The sequence below is a fragment of the Lissotriton vulgaris genome, chromosome 2_1, assembly GCF_964263255.1.
Source record: "Lissotriton vulgaris chromosome 2_1, aLisVul1.2, whole genome shotgun sequence".
NCBI lineage: Eukaryota > Metazoa > Chordata > Amphibia > Caudata > Salamandridae > Lissotriton > Lissotriton vulgaris.
Window position 1 is genome coordinate 215,647,924 of NC_141687.1, and position 18,313 is coordinate 215,666,236.

At 46.7% G+C, this 18,313-nt stretch overlaps 1 protein-coding gene across 2 annotated transcripts in view; it reads left to right on the forward strand.

Moving 5' to 3' along the window:
- The window catches only part of SRRM3 (serine/arginine repetitive matrix 3), a 354,881-nt gene that overhangs the window by 200,206 nt on the left and 136,362 nt on the right, over nt 1-18,313 (forward strand). For both annotated transcript variants that reach the window (XM_086954780.1, XM_086954781.1), the window contains one exon: nt 16,170-16,250. In XM_086954780.1, coding sequence (XP_086810906.1) covers nt 16,170-16,250 — 81 coding nt within the window. The remainder of the gene's footprint in view (nt 1-16,169; nt 16,251-18,313) is intronic.

The following is an 18,313-nucleotide window of genomic DNA, read 5'->3' on the forward strand; positions in this document are numbered from 1 at the left end:
AGCGTGGTTTGTGGCGGAGGGCCGCACCGGTGGGGGCGGGGTCATAAGGGGAGGGGCGAGGCTAAAGCAAAAAAAAAATTGTGACCATGAGGTTGAACATAGGTCCCTGCAGCAAACGCCTTTGTCCACTGAGCCACCAGACCCGGCAAACACACATCTCTCTCTCTCTCTCCCACTCTCTCTCTTCCTCTCTGTCTCCCTCTCTCTCCCTCCCTCCCTCTCCCTCCCTCCTTTCCCCCTGCTCTCCCTCTGTCTGTCTCCCTCCATCTGTCTCCCTTTGTCTGTCTCCCTCTGTCTATCTCCCTCCCTCTGTCACCCTCCCTCTGGGGCCCTCTTCCCTCTCTGTCTCCCTCTCTCCGTCCCTCTGTCTCTGTTCCTCTGTCTCTCTCCTCTGTCTCCCTCCCTCTCTGTCTCTCTCCCTCTGTATCCCTCGCTCTCTCTGTCTCCCTCCCTCTGTCTCCCTCCCTCTGACTCCCTCCCTCTGTCTCTCTCCCTGTCTCCCTCCCTGTCTCTCTCCCTGTCTCTCTCCCGCCCTCTGTCAACCTCTGTCTCCCTCCCTTCCTCCGTCCCCCTCTCCTCCCCCCTCTGTCTCCCTCCCTCTATCACCCTATGTCTCCCTCCCTCTGTCTCGCTCCGTCCCCCCGACTGCCTCTCTCCCTCTCTTTCTCCCTCTGTCAACCTCTGTCTCCCTCTCCCTCCCTCTCCTTCCCTCCCTCTTTCTCACTCTCCCTCCCTCTCCTTCTCTCCTTCTACCTCTGTCTCCCTCTCCCTCCCTCTGTCATCCTCTGTCTCCATCCCTCTCCCTCCCTCTGTCTCCCTCCCTCTGTCTCCCCCTGACTGCCTCTCTCTGTCTCCCACTCTGTATCCCTCCCTCTGTCAAACTAGCGGTCTCCGTTGCTTACTTGGACTACACTCTTTAAATAGTGTCTACTAAAGACATCCATATTTTCCTACCAAAACAGGCCGCCAAACTCTGTGTTCTCTTTTATTCTGTATGTATTGTTTATTATTCCCGTCTCATTTGCGTACCGCCATATTTAATCTTCGTGCTAGATGTGAATCAGTCACTGTGATCAGAAAATGTTGTTGATGATCCTTTTGTGGCAGCACCCTGCTGAAGAAATGAGCAGCAACATCACTAAGGCCCCATTGTGTGTCCTGTGGAATTCCGGATTCTGTTTCTAAACGAATTGGCAATTGTTATTGATAGGGGAATACTGCATTTGTGACAATCCCCTCTGAAAGCCTGTGAAATTGCCGGGTGTGAATAGGCTGAAGAATGGAGTGTTTCTGTGGAAATGTTGTATTCCCGGTTCCAGCAAGGTAATTCACTAGTATCCATAATATTGGTAATTTAATGTGTGATGCAAGAATAGTGATGCGGAATTCCAGAGACACCAGTAATTGGGACCAAAGTATTTCTGATGAATACATTTTCGAGGAATTAATCCCATTTGATGATTTATTCAGCCTTTGCGAATGCCTTTCCACTGTACGGGAAAATGTGTTGCCAACTCTATTTGTTAACTTTGATCTGTTTGAGCCCTATCTTTCCCTCTGTCTCCCTCTCCCTCCCTCTGTCATCTCACCCTGTGTGTATGTCAGCCCTTGGCAGGGGCTGAGACAGCGACCCTGGCACACACACACCCACACAACTGCACCCCAGTACTTCACAGGTCTTTAAAAGACCATTAACATGTATTTCACCTGGTAGCGCCCCTGCAGCTTCCCTCTCACAATCACTGGAATACCCTTGGCCCCCACAGAGCAGAGTCTTTGAGAGTCCGGGCTGCTGCAAACGGCATGTTTCCTGACACAATGTAATTTTTTTTTTTAAACACAGGAGCGTCGACTGCAAGGTCCGCCGGCCGCCAAGGAAGGCTTGCCGGGCCGCTGGCGGCCTGTGGGCCATACTATGAGTACCCATGTGCTAGCGGGTCCACCAGTGATAGGACCCCAGTCTTCTTACACTTTAATTTGAATGAGTTCACCATGCAGTCAGTGAAGAAAGAGACACTGGGACCAGTGACATTTCAAAAGAGGCGAGATGCTGATTGATTTAGAGTCATCTTCTTTCTGAAGGCAGGAATTTAAAAAAGGGGAACTCCGTGGCCCAAGGGGAACGAAGGCCTGAGATGACCAGCTGTGTTAGGGAGCTCCTGGCTGGAATGATCAAGGGCAAGGCAGCCACGTTGATTCTGGGTTCAATGGGGAGCAATTAAAGCCTCCTCAGGACTGATGTCATGTGTTGGCTTAGTTTGGCACAGAAAGTGGCCTTCAGCAGGGCCAATTTTATCTTTGGAACCGTTGTGAGTAGCGAAAAAATAAGCATGACAGCCTTAGGGACTGTGCCTCTGCTACAGTTAACACGAATCTCATTCTCCAACGAATATCACAAATGGCTTCTTGATAGCAGTGGTTAAAACCGAATGTGCCCGGATCCGAACAAGTTAAAGCCGCCGAGAGACCTTAAGAACTGAGGATGAGTCAGTCTGATGTATCTGAAATGGGACTAACTTTGCCACAGCACCCCTCCCCCACCAAAAAATAACTTCTTATGAGGCTGGCTCTTCCTCCCCTACCGATAGAGTAATATACGACTGACTCTGTCGCAGCCCCGCCAGCCTTGAGGGACACCAGCCTGTGGTAGATTTTCCTTGGGATCAGTATTTTACAATTTGAAAGCATCTTGAGTTGCACAGACGTTTTGTTCCACACAATCTCATAGACAGACCTAAACCCTAGAAACACAATAATGAACAATGGAAAACCACTATTGAACTACACAGCTACACAGAGGGTGTTGTAGCATTCTCTGACAGCCTTTTTAACTTTTAAGTCTTGTCTCTACTAAATTGTGTCTCAAGACAGGATAGGATACCAGTGTGAAACAGTGGTGAGAACAGTGTGAGCTTCATTAGTTCAGGTGCTTGCAGGCAGAACTCAACGGGATCTGGACATATGACAATGACAATGCACTTTATTTGTGTGATTAAGGAGAACCAATACATAAAAAACGACCAATATAAAAGGGATAGTTAAAATTGAATAATAAAGTGATATATATACACAGCTTAGTCCTAATGCCCACTTTTCCCATGCCTTAAAACTTCTCTGCGTGACCTAGAAGTAGCAAATCCATTAAACCCATGTAGCATCAAACAATGACAGCATAATACTACTGAGGAGTAAAATAGCTGTCAAGGTTTCAGATTGCTTATGTGTGATATTTTGATAATTTCAGTGTAATTATGAGTGAAATTCACCAACTGTGAGTGACACTTTCTTGCTTGGACAAATCAAGCAATGACGATGAGGGAAACATATAAATAGCAGAAATTACATCCATTTGACAATAAAAATCTCTCAAAAGATCTTAAAACTGCTGAAAAGCACCAGGAATTGAAGGGCACTAACCTAGTGCCCTAACCTGATCGTACTGTTAAACAAATCGTGAGACAGAAGACTCTCGTGACACTGCCATGACATCAGTGATATTTCTGCGCTGTTGGGTGAAACATTATAGCCAGCCGTTAGCTGAGCCAGCCCGCAAGCCTGCCACAAGGACCGCTCACTGCCGCTAAGCTTTGCCCAGTCTGGAGGTGCTAATTAGCAACGCTCTGCCAGACAGCTGAGGCTCTATAAATGCGTGCCAATGCATTTAAGTGTGGTGATACGGCCCAGCACACTCAAATGTATTAGTCTAACACCTGATGCGTGGTACTTGGCAGGGCTGTAGAATCCCAGTGCCCCATTAGCGCCCTGTGGCTCATCTCTGCTTCCGGATGAAGCAATAACTCCCGGTCCATTTCATCCCTGCTCCTCTGGGGATATCAGGGCCACCTCTTCTCTGACAGCCTATAATGAAGATGTTAAAACCGGATTCATTATTAATTGGCTGAAATTAATTTCTCATTTTTGCTACTTTGGCGGGTGGGCGCAGCAGATCAGTTTCTATTGGATTTGGATTTTACCAGTAAATACTTTATCACGTTAATCCGTGGCCTCTTGGCGGATTAGTATTCACACGAGACAATTCTGTGTTTTCTGACTGTGCTAGCCCACTGGTCAGGTCCAGCCCCGCTGCTTCGGCAGGCCAGGGGACAGAGCAGCACAACGCTGTCCGCTTCCAGCCTTCAAAACTCTTGGAAAATTCGAGATTGGTTCGAGCAAAGCTGCATCGTTGTGGACAAAAAGAATCCTTGCCCTGGAATCAGGCGTGCTAAATATAACAACAAACAACAAGTAAAACCTATATAACTGAATATGGAACTATAACAACAAACAACAAGTAAAACCTAAATAACTGAATATGTAACTATAACAAGCAACAACAAGTAAAAACTATATAACTGAATATGGAACTATACCAACAAACAACAAGTAAAACCTATATAACTGAATATGTAACTATAACAAGCAACAACAAGTAAAACCTATATAACTGAATATGGAACTATAACAACAAACAACAAGTAAAACCTATATAACTGAATATGGAACTATAACAACAAACAACAAGTAAAACCTATATAACTGAATATGGAACTATAACAACAAACAACAAGTAAAACCTATATAACTGAATATGGAACTATAACAACAAAAAAACAAGTAAAACCTATATAACTGAACATGGAACTATAACAACAAACAACAAGTAAAACCTATATAACTGAACATGGAACTATAACAACAAACAACAAGTAAAACCTAAATAACTGAATATGTAACTATAACAAGCAACAACAAGTAGAACCTAAATAACTGAATATGTAACTATAACAAGCAACAACAAGTAAAACCTATATAACTGAATATGGAACTATAACAACAAACAACAAGTAAAACCTATATAACTGAATATGTAACTATAACAAGCAACAACAAGTAAAACCTATATAACTGAATATGGAACTATAACAACAAACAACAAGTAAAACCTATATAACTGAACATGGAACTATAACAACAAACAACAAGTAAAACCTATATAACTGAACATGGAACTATAACAACAAACAACAAGTAAAACCTAAATAACTGAATATGTAACTATAACAAGCAACAACAAGTAGAACCTAAATAACTGAATATGTAACTATAACAAGCAACAACAAGTAAAAACTATATAATTGAATATGTAACTATAACAACAAACTACAAGTAAAACCTATATAACTGAATATCTAACTGATGGTATTATCCTTAATGGCAGCATTAACACAATGTTTATAATAATGTATTATTACTATAAATAGCATTTTTACTATTCCAATGGAACATAATTATAACTGGTTTTACAACTGCCAACATTAATACTGAATACACTTATTATTATTATTATTTTACACCAGTATATGATTACTAGAGACGACGATAATGATTACAGTTTACACATAAACGCGAGAAGGTGAGCTGCTTTCCTGAATTGCAGCTTTTGTATCTTTGGGGTTCACCTGTTTCGAGTTAGGGGTGGAATCCACTGATTTCACCCCCAACTGTTTGAGTGCCTTTCTTTTATACCTGCACTGCTGTGACCACCGCAAGGCGCCTAGAGGTGACCAAGGTTTACTAAAACACAAACACATAAAAGTTGTCTCAGCCCACGGCTACAATAAATACTGGGGACAAGAGCAGACCCACTAGGTGGATAATCGACAATAATATGGGCTTTCTGTTTTTTCACTTATCAACCTGGAAAAGATGAAAGGCTATGCTGGCTCCATTGGTATTCAATCATGTGAGGCACAGGTGTACTAAGATTCCAGCAGCAGGTGCATTAACCCCGAAGTAGCTCTGCATAAAAGACATGACTGGAGGCACTGCTCGCTTCTAACGTGGACCAGCTACAGATATCTGTAGCAATGGCTATTATATGGGGAAAGAGGGTCATTTTACAGCATATGCTAATTAATATTTACAAAAAAAAAAAAAATGCCCTAACCCAAAATAGTAGAAACAATAAAAATGAATGAATGAATGGAGTCTTTTATTGCGCAACGTAGCCCAAGGGTATCAAGGCGCCCAAGCAGGTCATCTGAAACCTAATCCACCAGCGTCAGCTTTACCTGTACACTTCGGAGAAAAAACAGGTTTTTAGGGCCTTGTGGAACAGAGGAAGCGAGGGTTGCCCTAAGAGTTCAGGAGGAAGAGAGTTCCCCAGTCTGGGTACAACAGAGGAAAACGCTCTGCCTCCCCATTTCGCTCTTACAAACCTAGGGACCTCAAGGAGATTTTTGTTGGAGGAGCGGAGGGATCGACTAGGGGAGTAGGAGTGAACGAGTGACGAATCCCCTCTGGGCCAGTGCCATAGAGAGCTCCATGAGCTCCAGGGACCTTAGATACAAGTGTTCTTCAGATACTTGCAAGTTGTCATGGCGCACCTTAACCCTTTCGATGCTGATGACGAGCTCAGCTCGTCATCACCCACGGGTGTCGTGTGCTGATGACGAGCTGAGCTCGTCATGGTGCCACTAAAATGGCATTTTCCAGCACAGGGGGGGGGGGGGGGGGGAAACGCCCAGCAGCCATGTGGTTAAACTGCTTCTGGGCTGTAACCACGGTCTGTTTCCCAAGGCTGATAATTGACCTACTCGCCGCCGGGCCCCCGGGATGCCGGCTGAATGGCTGTGTATTTCATTATGTTGTTCAGTGTTGGTGGTGCACATGTACCTCAAATAAGTGCACATATGTGAAATGTATGGCAAGCTTGAATTCTTAATAATAAAGGTCTCTTAATAAAAAAATTTAAAAAAAGAGCTCCATGAGCTAAACAAAGAATTTTAAAAGAGATCCTGGAATGTATCGGGAGCCAGTGTAGGCTTTCCAGGCTGCCAAGGCCGAGGCAAGTCTAGGGAGATTTAAACACATCTTCGCCGCCGCATTCTGGACCATTTGGGGACGGTGGATAAGGCTCTTGTTAACGCCCAAATAAAGGGCGTTACAATAGTCCAGTCTAGAGGAAACTAATGCCACTGTGGCCTGTTTCCGGGCATCGGGAGAAAGATAATGGGCGATCTTTCTGAGGACCCTGATGATGCCACTACAAGTGGAGACAGTCCTGCTGACCTGACGGTCAAAAGAAAGCGCAGTGTCCATTATCACCCCTAAGTTCTTAGGATACTGGCAAGGAAGGGGACATTCCCCAAGTGAGGGCGCCAACCAATCACTTGACCAGATATCCTGACAACGCCCAAAGATCAGAACCTCCGTTTTCTCCCCGTTCAATTTCAGGAGGTTCTGTACCATCCACTGGGAGACAGCCCCCATGCAATTCCTGAAATTCAGGGCCGAGTCTTTCATGGGCTGAGTGAGAGAGACCATTTTTTGGGTGTCGTCAGCATAAGACAGCACCTCCAGCCCAAATGATCTAACCACCCTGGTAAGTGGGGCCACACAGATGTTAAACAATGTGGGGCTCAATGAAGAGCCCTGGGGGACCCCAAAATGCACAGGTTTGGGGGCGGATAGAAACTGGCCCAATTTCATTCTCTGTTCCCTTTCGTTAAGAAGGGAAGCAAGGAGGCTCAGTGCGGGGCCTCCGACCCCTATCTCCCTAAGACGGGAGATCAGAATAGATAGGGACATGGTGTCAAAGGCCGCCGTAAGGTCTAACAGGACCAGAAGAGTGGTATGGCCCTTGTCGACCTGAGAGCGAATGTTGTTAACAACAGCAGTGAGGGCAGTTTCAGTGCTATGAGATCTCCTGAAGCCATGCTGAGAGACATCCAAGAGGACCGAGTCCGCAAGGAAAGAACTAAGATGGAGATTAAGATGGGATTCCAAAATCTTTGCAGGGGCAGGAAGGAGCGAGATAGGGCGGAAATTTTTAAGAACACCTGGGTCCAAAGTAGATTTTTTGAGCAGAGGTTTTACAACCGCCATCTTCCATGTGGAGGGAAAAACTCCCTCCGAGATCACTCGATTCATGAAGTTCATGAGAGGGGGAATAACCACTTCCTGACAAGCTTTCAGAACGTTCAGCGGACAAACATCTAAAGGGGAGCCCGATTTGGTGTTGTCCAGCAGCTGAATCATCACCTCAGGTGGAGAGGGAAGGACAGAAAACTCGAAGGTTGTTCACCAGGTAGTTTCAAGTTCAAGTTCAAGTTCAAGTTTGGTATTTATACAGCGCACTACTCACCCAGAGGGTCTCAAGGTGCTTGAGGGAGGTGGGGAGTTATGTATCAAATATCCAGGTTTTGAGTTGTTTTCTGAAGGAGAGGTGGTTTTGAGTAAGGCGGAGATGGGTGGGGAGGGAGTTCCAGGTTTTGGCCGCAAGGTAGGAGAAAGATCTTCCCCCCATGGTGGACCTGTGGATGCGTGGTATAGCGGCGAGGGCTTGGTTGGAACAACGGAGTTTGCGGGTGGGGGTGTAGAAGGAAAGGCGTGTATTGAGGGATTCGGGTCCTACATCGTATAGTGCTTTGTGTGCGTGGGTGAGGAGACGGAACGTTATTCTTTTGTTGACGGGGAGCCAGTGGAGGTCTTTCAGATGACTGGAGATGTGAGTTCTGCGGGGGACGTCTAGAATGAGTCTGGCAGATGCATTTTGGATACGTTGGAGTTTTTTCTGTAGTTTGGCTGTGGTTCCGGCATAAAGGGTGTTTCCGTAGTCTAGTCTGCTAGTGACCAGTGAGTGGGTTACTGTTTTTCTTGTTTCGATGGGGATCCTTCGGAAGATTTTTCTGAGCATGCGTAGGATGTTGAAGCATGAGGAGGAGACTGCGTTGACTTGTCTGGTCATCGATAGGGAGGAGTCTAGGATGAAGCCCAGATTACGTGCGTGGTCCGTAGGTTTGGGGGCGTTTCCCAGAGCCGGTGGCCACCATGAGTCATCCCAAGCGGAGGGGGATGATCCTAAAATGAGGACTTCCGTTTTGTCCGAGTTCAGTTTAAGGCGACTGGACTCCATCCATTCGGCCACTTCTTTCATCCCTTCGTGTAGATTGATTTTGGCGGTGTTTGAGTCTTTGGTGAGGGAGAGGATCAGCTGGGTGTCGTCTGCGTAGGAGATGATGTTGAGGTTATGTTTGCGAACGATGGATGCGAGGGGGCTCATGTATATGTTGAAGAGTGTGAGACTGAGTGAAGATCCTTGTGGTACGCCGCAGATGACTTCGGTGGCTTCTGATCTAAAAGGAGGGAGGCGGACTCTCTGGGTTCTTCCTGCGAGGAATGAGATGATCCAGTCCAGTGCTTTTCCTTGAATTCCGATGTTTCTGAGGCGGTGTATGAGGGTGTTATGACAGACTGTGTCGAAGGCTGCGGAGAGGTTAAGTAGGATGAGGGCAGCTGTTTCACCATTGTCCAATAGTTTACGGATGTCGTCTGTTGCTGCGATGAGGGCGGTCTCGGTGCTGTGTTTGGCTCGGAATCCGGATTGTGATATGTCAAGGGATTTGTTGGATTCGAGGAAGGCGGCGAGTTGACTGTTGACAGCTTTCTAGATGACTTTAGCAGGGAATGGGATGAGCGAGATAGGGCGGTAGTTTTTAAGTTCATTGGGGTCTGCTGTGGGTTTCTTCAGGAGGGCGCTGAGTTCGGCGTGTTTCCAGCTTTCCGGGAAAGTGGCGGAGTTGAAGGAACTATTAATGATGTCGCGAAGGTGGGGAGCGATGATGGAGTCTGCTTTGTTGAAGGTGTGGTGGGGACAAGGGTCGGTTGGCGATCCTGAGTGGATGGAGTTCATCAGGCGGATGGTGTCTTCAGTGGTGACTGGTTTCCAGGTACAAAGGTTGTTAGGGGGAGATTATGGAGATTGTGGAGAAGTGTGGCTCAGGGGTTAGAGGCGGCAGACTCGAAAGCTGAGATCGGCCCTGGACCATGGTTCAATTCCCCGCCTCGGCGGGTCTTGGGCTAAAAAAATTCCACGGACTCGATAATTCTTGCTCCGGTGCCTTCTCGACTCACGGGTTCACACTCTGCAACTCTGGGCAATAGCTTGCTTAATCTCCACAACGGCCCCTCGCGGCGGGATGCCTGGCTTTCACCTTGTGGATACCCTGCCGGGGTTATCTCACAGGGGAATACCAGGACGGGTTCCCTAAGCAAGCGCCGGGAAACCCACTGCGGGTAGCTGTGCGCTATATAAGCTCAAATACATTTACATTTACATTTACATTAGGTTCTGAGGTGAGTGGGGTGGACTGGTCACCCGGTTGTTTTGTGAAGCTGTTGTGTATGTCGGCGATTTTGTTGTGGAAGAATGAAGCTAGGGAGTCGCAGAGGTGCTGGGAGGGAGTGATGTCATTGGTGCCGGCTGATGGGTTGGTGAATTCTTTTACTATGTTGAACAGTTCCTTACTGCTGTGGGCGTTGTTGTCGAGTCGATCTTTGAATGCTGATTTCTTAGTGGAGCGTATTAGTTGATGGTGTTTACGGGTGGTGTTCTTGAAAGTGGCTAGGTTTTCGGTGGATGGGTTTCTTTTCCAGGCTTTCTCGAGGATGCGGCATGTCTTCTTGGATTTCTTAAGCTCATCATTGAACCAGGGGGCTTTCTTGAGGTTTAACTTGGTAGGGTTGTTTTTCAGAGGTGCTAACTCGTCAGCGCTGCGGGTGATCCATTGTGCAAGGTTGTTAGCTGCTTGGTTTGGGTCTGATGAATAGGTAGGAGGGTATTGGTGGAGCGATGTGAAAAGTTGCTCAGTGGTGATTTTGTTCCAGTTCCTGCGGGGAATTTGTTGAAGCTGGTTTTGGGACGTAGTCTTTTTGTAGTTGAAGAGCATGCAGCTGTGGTCTGTCCAATGGAGAGCTGTGGTATGGTTGAAGGAGACGTATTTGCTGGATGTAAAGATTGGATCAAGTGTGTGTCCGGCACAGTGGGTGGGGGTGTTAACAAGTTGTTTGAGTCCAAGATTAGAGAGGTTGTCTAATAGGGTGATGGTGTTTCTGTTGTTGTTCTTATCTAGGTGGAAGTTGAGGTCGCCTAGTAGGATGTAGTCTTCGGAGGTGAGGGCGTGTGGGCTGATGAAGTCAGTGATGCCTTCGCTGAATTGTGTGCGGGGTCCGGGTGGTCTATAGATGAGGGTACCTCTGAGTGTGGTCTTGGGGTTGATGTGGATCTGGAAGTGGAGGTATTCGGCGGTTGTGAGGATGTCATCGGAACTGGTCGAGATGCGAAGGGTGTTTTTATGAACAATGGCAATGCCTCCTCCTATTTGGTTGGTTCGGTCCTTACGGATAATCTTGTAGCCGTCAAGGATGGCTATGGCGATGTCGGGTGTTGAAGAGGAGTTCATCCAGGTTTCTCTGAGGAAAGCGACGTCCAGTGATGTAGCGTCGAGTAGATCCCAAAGTTGGACGGCGTGACTGTGGACTGAGCGGGTGTTGAGTAGGATGCATTTCAGATGGTTGGTGTCGGCATTCTGTTTGATGTTGGTGGGTTTGGTGAGGGTCCTAGTGCAGGCAAACTTGCAGGAATTGCAGGTGAAAGGTCCATGGGTGAGGCCCGGTGCAGCTTGGTAACAGATTGGTGGTCGGCCGGGGTTAAGGGCTGAGAGGGTAGCGGCGTCGTACGTGATGCGGGAGGAGGGGGGGTTCCGGGAACCAGGGGGTCTGGCGCTAGGCGCGGTCCAGGCGCGGACGTGCGTAGACGGGCTTACCTTTGGCGCACCTTCGGCGTGGACGCTGCGCGTAGGTCCATCTGTCTTTAATGGGTAGTGGAGGGGGCCGAGCCAAAGAGATCCACGATCTTAGTATGAAAAAAGGCCGAAATACTATCGCACAGCTCTTGGGATTCCACAATAGTATCTACTAACTGGGGAGAGGATAGGGAGTCTATGATTTTAAAAAGATCTCAGGGAGAGTTAAGGGAAGCAGTAATCTTAGAGAAATGAGCCCTCTTTTCCTCCACAATGGCTAGCTTATTTTCCTTTAAACAGAGTTTATGTTGTTCCTTCTCCGAGGGATCGAGATGGGCCCGCCAGGGCCTCTCCTGTTTTCGACGCCCTTGTCTCAGCAGCCTAAGTCTGTCTGAGACATGCTTAAGATATGCTTAAAGAGTCAAGGAGTGAGTGTCAGGGCATCTTTCAAGCCGCACACAAGTTTAATGGGGCGCTGCATGTTTTGGGGTGTCTCCAAGTGAGCAATGCTGTCTCTGCATAGTATTAAAGAGTAGGAGAGCAGCCTGGGCAGGGTCACCCAAGGAGTGAAGGAAGGACCCTTCATAACTCCTGCGTGGGGATGGGGGACTCATCTTCCATGCCGTTAATATTTCTGGAGCCGGTTTACTTTTTTATTTGAGTCTGTTTGATTTGGACCGCCTGTCTTATTGCTGCATTGTGATGTCCCCTTGTCCACTCTGACAAATACCTCCTAAGCGTTTAATAATATCGCTCAGGGCAAAGACACAGAACCATCATCCGTCTCGGGGGCCCTCAGTCGGAAACCAGGTCATGGTTCTAGATGGAGGTGCAGTGAATACACTATTGTAAAACCTGAGAATATGGCCAATGAAATATCACTAATGAAAAATTAAAAGGGGAAGAAACAAGGCCACAGCGTCTTACAGGCTCTGCTTCTATCCAATGGAGCACCTGAATTGCTTTCCGGTGCTCTGCCGTGCAACATGCTTGCAAGCCGCGGGATTGCGCTTCATAGTAAATTGAAGATACGTGTCCAGGGCGGGGGTGTCACATTACGTTACAGGGACACGTAGCGGTAACAACGAGACCGCCTACGTGTAAGAGACTGCATAAATAGCAGCACCATAGCAGACAGCAGAGGCGCAATAAATGCGGGACAGTGCATTTCAGTGCGGTGATCTGGACCACTGCACTGAAATGTTCTGGTCTAACGCCTGATGCGTGGTACTTGACAGGGCTGAGTAAATCGCATGCAATGGGTGAGAGATGAAGGTGCGATGTGTGGTTTGGAAGTTTGTAAAAACATACAACTGTGTCAGTTGGTGAGAAACTCTCAAACTCTTCTCTGACCCTTTCCAACAATGGAAGTGGGCAGAGATTTACACCAGTCAAGGCCTGAATTAAATCATTTGTGCATACACAAGGATGAGGGTAGAGGCTATTGAAAACCGCACCAGACAAAAGTACAGAGTCCCAAAGTATCAAGTGGTGCGCAGAGCCAAGGAGCACTCCCCTCTATGCTCCTTAACCAGGAACAAGTCCTACAGCAACATTTAAACAAAAGGGTTCAGCACTATGTAGCAATTTTTAGCAGTTCAACATCGGTGTTCACAGACAGTAGACACATGGAAAGATATCCCAATCCAAGGTGAAAAAGGGATGTTTCTTTATTTCTTTTTTTCACAAAGCAGAAGATCATAGCCAATGCGCTTTGTCTCCCAACGAGATTTCTTCAGGGCTCCACAAAGTAAAAACAGTAAATTCAGCAATGGCATAGAACCCGCAGCCGGTGATCTCCTTGTGTTCTGATTCGAAAATACTTTTTTGGAATTGGAAGAAAGAAAGCTCCTCAAACCCTCAGGACTTGTATCCTAAGACTCCTGCCCACTTCTTTAGCCTCTAGATGAGTGCTCTTTAAAGCAGCTTCCAGGCTGACACATCTTTCAATCAGTTAAGATCCCTTTGTCTCAGGACCTTCTGCAACTTTCAGCCTCAGGAGGGAAGTTTAATGGGGCCAGCGAGTTTCCCTGGTAGAACCGTGACTCCCGCTCCCCTTGTAGGAAGTGAAGACGGGCATTGCCAGGCTTGGAGTCAATGCTGGAAGCAGATGAATAGGCAGAGCAGGAGACAGGTCTCTCAGAAGGGGTCTGGCAGGCAGCAATTGTCCAGTGCAGGAAGCAGAGAAGGCTCCCACTGCAGGCAGAATCTATCCTTGGAGGAAATTAGGCAAAGCATTTTAAAGGGTGAAAGAAGCAGCCATTAGTGATGAATACCAGCCAATCGCAATGGCAATTCCAGGCCAGCCATGCTCTGTGTTTGAGCAAAGTGATGTACTTTTTGTCCTGGGTACATGCTATGTTGTTAAACTTCCATGCACACAAAAAATAAAACATTGAGCCCTAGGCTCAGTTGTGATGATCCCTCACCTCCTTCCCAACCCAGCCCAGTTCTCCCATGTAAGCCCCCTGAGAAATGTCCTTCCGACAACCAATGATTGACCTCGGCCTCCTGCAGGGTGCGACTTCATTGAGTCGCCATGCTATACCTTCTAAATAGGGACAGTTAATGCAGAGTACATTGAGCCACATATGTTCCACTTAGAGGCTCAGTGGGACTCCTCACATTTTTTGGCATTATCTGTTGTTGAAATTACAGCTGATGAATCAGGGAACACAATGTTAAAAGAAGCGTGCGTGTAATTTGAATGCACTGCACATGTCATTACTGCTATAATGGGATTTGGTAACTGGGCTACACTTAATCCACTAGTCATTTTAGCTGGGTGACTTGCAAGGTGTGGCTTCGGCTTTGATAGCATTTCCCAGTCAAACATTAGAAATAAAAATGTCAGTTTACATTATATATAAGAGATATGTCCTGCAGCAGGGACTGTCCGAAGAATATGCAATTTATAATAACCTTCTCTGGGGCATGTTTATAAGGACATTGCGCCACCGGAACGTCCCTTTTTCCGACGCTCGATATTTACAATTTGGTGCTAAGCCACTTTACATGGCTTCACGTCGATTTGTATATATGGGCCTCCTCACCATAGTTTGGCGCACAATGGGTGTTGCTGTGGGCGTATCCACGCATCACCCATTGCTTTTTGACACTAACCCAGATTTATGAGGATCTGCAAATCTGAGGCAGCACCAAAAACGAACGCTGTTGAAAAGGAGGCGCTAGAGTGGTGCAGCAATGAGAAACACTTTTATTTCTCCTCGTTCTTTGCTCTTTCTATGTGTGCTGCAATCTGCAGCACACACAGAAGGACCAACACAACATTAATGATTGTTTTTTAGCTGGAAGGTGTCCCTTCCTGCACAAACACAATCATCCTGCAACCCAGACACACATGCACCATGGTGTAAGGGTGCATGCAAAGCGCTAGGCATCGTTTCTAGCGCCGATGTAAGGCAAAACACAGGAGCGCATCATACTCTTGTCAATACGGCACATCCCTATGTTTTTGAAATGACGCAGCGCACCACTGCTTAATTGCTTGCAGCGCTGCGCCTTTTCGTTGTAAATATGCCCCTATGTTTTAGAAGCAAGTGAACAAATATACCCTTCATTCCTTGTCCCTACAGGGGCAACTGTTTTTCCAGAGAGATGGTTAGAGTAATCTGGAAATAAAGTGCCTCTCCGTGGGTTATCAGACCTTATTAGTTGTTTACAACCATGGCACAGGTCACAACTACAAGATTATCAGACCAAGACTTCAGGTAAGGAAAAGGAAATCGCAAAGAAAGATTTCCTGATAGACGTTCTTTAAAATCTTCGAATATTAAGTACAGAAAGGTTGGTTGCAGCCAAAATACTCCCACTCGGCTGAGTCACACCTGTCTTGGGTCCAATTATTCACATGTGTCCTGAGCCGGCATCATGTTTGTTTCATGGTTTGGCAGTGGACAGAGAAGCAGAGGCCCAGACTGCTCCAAATCTACCCAACCCAGAATCAAAGCTCTTTAAAATCAGGGCCATGGTGCTGCCTTCCCATGACAGGCATCTGTCTGTCCCTAGTCTCTGCACTTATGCAGTCTGTCAGTATTAGGATGTCAGTAGCATACGCATGCCCAATGCGGGCTGAGCCCAGGAGCTGCTACAGGGTAGGAACATACAAACTGGCCCTTTCGGTACAATGGTAAATAACTCGGCTGATGGTGGAAAACTTGACTGGACAGGCCATATATGGTATAGGTGTGATCGGCATTGGGTCAAGAGTTCATGGCATGTCACCTATGGAGCCAGGGCTCACATTCAGGGGGAGGTGACTTCAAGACGCAGGTTGTTGCCTCTGAATCATACCCCAGTGTACAGATCATCAAGCACAAAGCTCTTCATCTTGTAAGGTGACATTAGATATGTGTTGGCTGCCAGGACAGACTTAATATACCTACGCCCCTAACATGCAACTTTTGATGTGCCATGACAAAGGCCCTGCACCCCTGACGAGCTTCTTTAGAAGGGTTATCTGAAAAGGCTTTTCTGGTGATTTGTAGCTCGTTTTCTTTTTGACTGTCTACCTTTGGTTCGTTTCTGTGCATAAAATGTGTGTTTTTCTCTTTCTTGGCATAGGCTGAAAAGAGGACTCAGCAGCTCCTGTTCGCCTCGGCCCAGGAAGAAAAAGAAGAAGAAATCTGGCCACAAAAGGAGCCGGTGAGTGTCCAAATGCAACACACTCTGTCATGAGCAGATATATCCAAAACTCCAAGGGCCTGATTCACAAAGGGAAAGTGAGACGGAAGTCTAACTTTACGATTTTTGGTATTCACAAAGAGAATTTACTACTTTTAAAAGCTCTTTGTGAATTCCAAAGTTGAACTTTACGACTTTCGGCATTCACAAAGAGAATTTACTAATTTTAAAAGACCTTTGTGAATTCCAAAGTTGAACTTTACGACTTTCGGTGTTAACAAAGGGCATAGTAAATGCTCTTTGTGAATATCTAAAGTCGTAAAGTTAGACTTTTGTCTCACTTTACCTTTGTGAATCAGCCCGTAGTGTTGACATTTCAACCAGTCAGAAATATGGACTTTCAGATGCGTTTCTAGGCTCTAACAGTTATTTGTCTCTTTCTTGGACTCCCGCTGCATTATGGACCTTGTAGTTATATTATATGAATGCCTGCTGTGCTCAGAATGCACTGGGACATGAGAATATCTTCTTGTAACTGAGTTATTTCTAAGCATAACTTTGAGCTCAAGGCCTCACAGCAAATCTAAACTCATAGCACTGAACATAGAAACCCAGAGTGAAAACTGCTGTGCAGGCTGACCTAACATAACATAGAGGCTATTGCTAAAGCAGCTGGTAAGGGCTTCACCAACCATCCAGGGAGCAGTTAGCATGGCTGACTTAAGCAAAGTATAGAAGGTGTCCCCAAAGGAACTGAAAATGCCATTCAAAGCACCAGCAAAATAGCCTATACTGACACAAACATAACATGACATTAGGCCTGGGAGGAAAACTACGCTACGCGCGCGTAGTTTGCGTAACTACGCACTGCGCGAATTGCACATAGCACAGTGCAAAAAGGAATAGCGTAGCGTAGTTGGCATTTTTTGCTAGCTCGCGATCCTCAACATCAAGTTGGCGACCACGAGCAAGCAAAATGACATCCCGGCAAGACCTTTTCCTCGTTCGCGATCAGCAACATCAAGTTGCCTATCGTGTGCGTGGAAAATAAACCTCCCGGCGAGATTCTCAACGTGGTGAGGTCAGGTTTCTCATTGCGAGTGGTTGTGTATGCTCGCGTAAAAATCTACTCAAGCTACAGAAAACGACCACTTGCACTGTGCAAGATGCCGTTTGCAATGATTGCACAGTGCGGACAAGCATCTGGCACTGTGCAATCATTGTGAACAGCATTTCCCTTCTGCACTACGCAGTTCACGTAGTGCTACGAATAGCTCGCGTAGTGCGAAGTGCACTTCGCGCAGCTACGCGTAGCGCTACTACGCAAACTACGACCAGGGTTTCCATGACATAGTACGACATAGTCAGGCTTCCGGACTCTCCCAAACAATCACGACACTGCCGCTTCTGGACTCTCTCAGCCAATCACGACGCAACAGGAGCAGCGTCGTGATTGGTCTGAGAGTCCTGTTTGGATGCTCAGGCAGTGCCTGGGGAGGCTGGGCATGTTCTTAAAGAGGCTGAGCAACACAGCCCAATGGAAAACATGCCAAGTGTGCATGACAGTTGGTGGGCCCAAGAGTGCTGGCCGAAACGTCATGCTCGCTCAGAGGAGTGCAAACCACTCCTCACTCTGCTTGGCGTCACGTAGCCCTGCCCCACCCCCACCTTGCTCCGAGTCCCGCATAGAAAAATATAATGATAATAACATGTTATTATTATTTTCTTTTTCTTTTGTGCACTACTGAATTAGAAGTGGAGCGACCCACCACTGTGAACTAGTTTAAAGGGCATCCCTCCTGTCGTCAGGCAATTTACTTATTCTAGTTGATGCCTCAGCTAGCACCCATTTCCAACCATACACAACAATTGTGAGGAGCTACATACTCAACCAGAGAACTTTGAGGCCTCCCCAATGGATAGGAAAGCATACAGTCGATGCTGGGAACTGTAGTCCCACTTGTGGAATGAAACTATGTACCTAGATATCCCAGCATTTATAGTACAGTGGGCTAGAATCCTAGTGGAGGGAGTAAATCAACTTCCCAATATGGGCTTAGCTCACCATTCAGCCAGGTCAATAT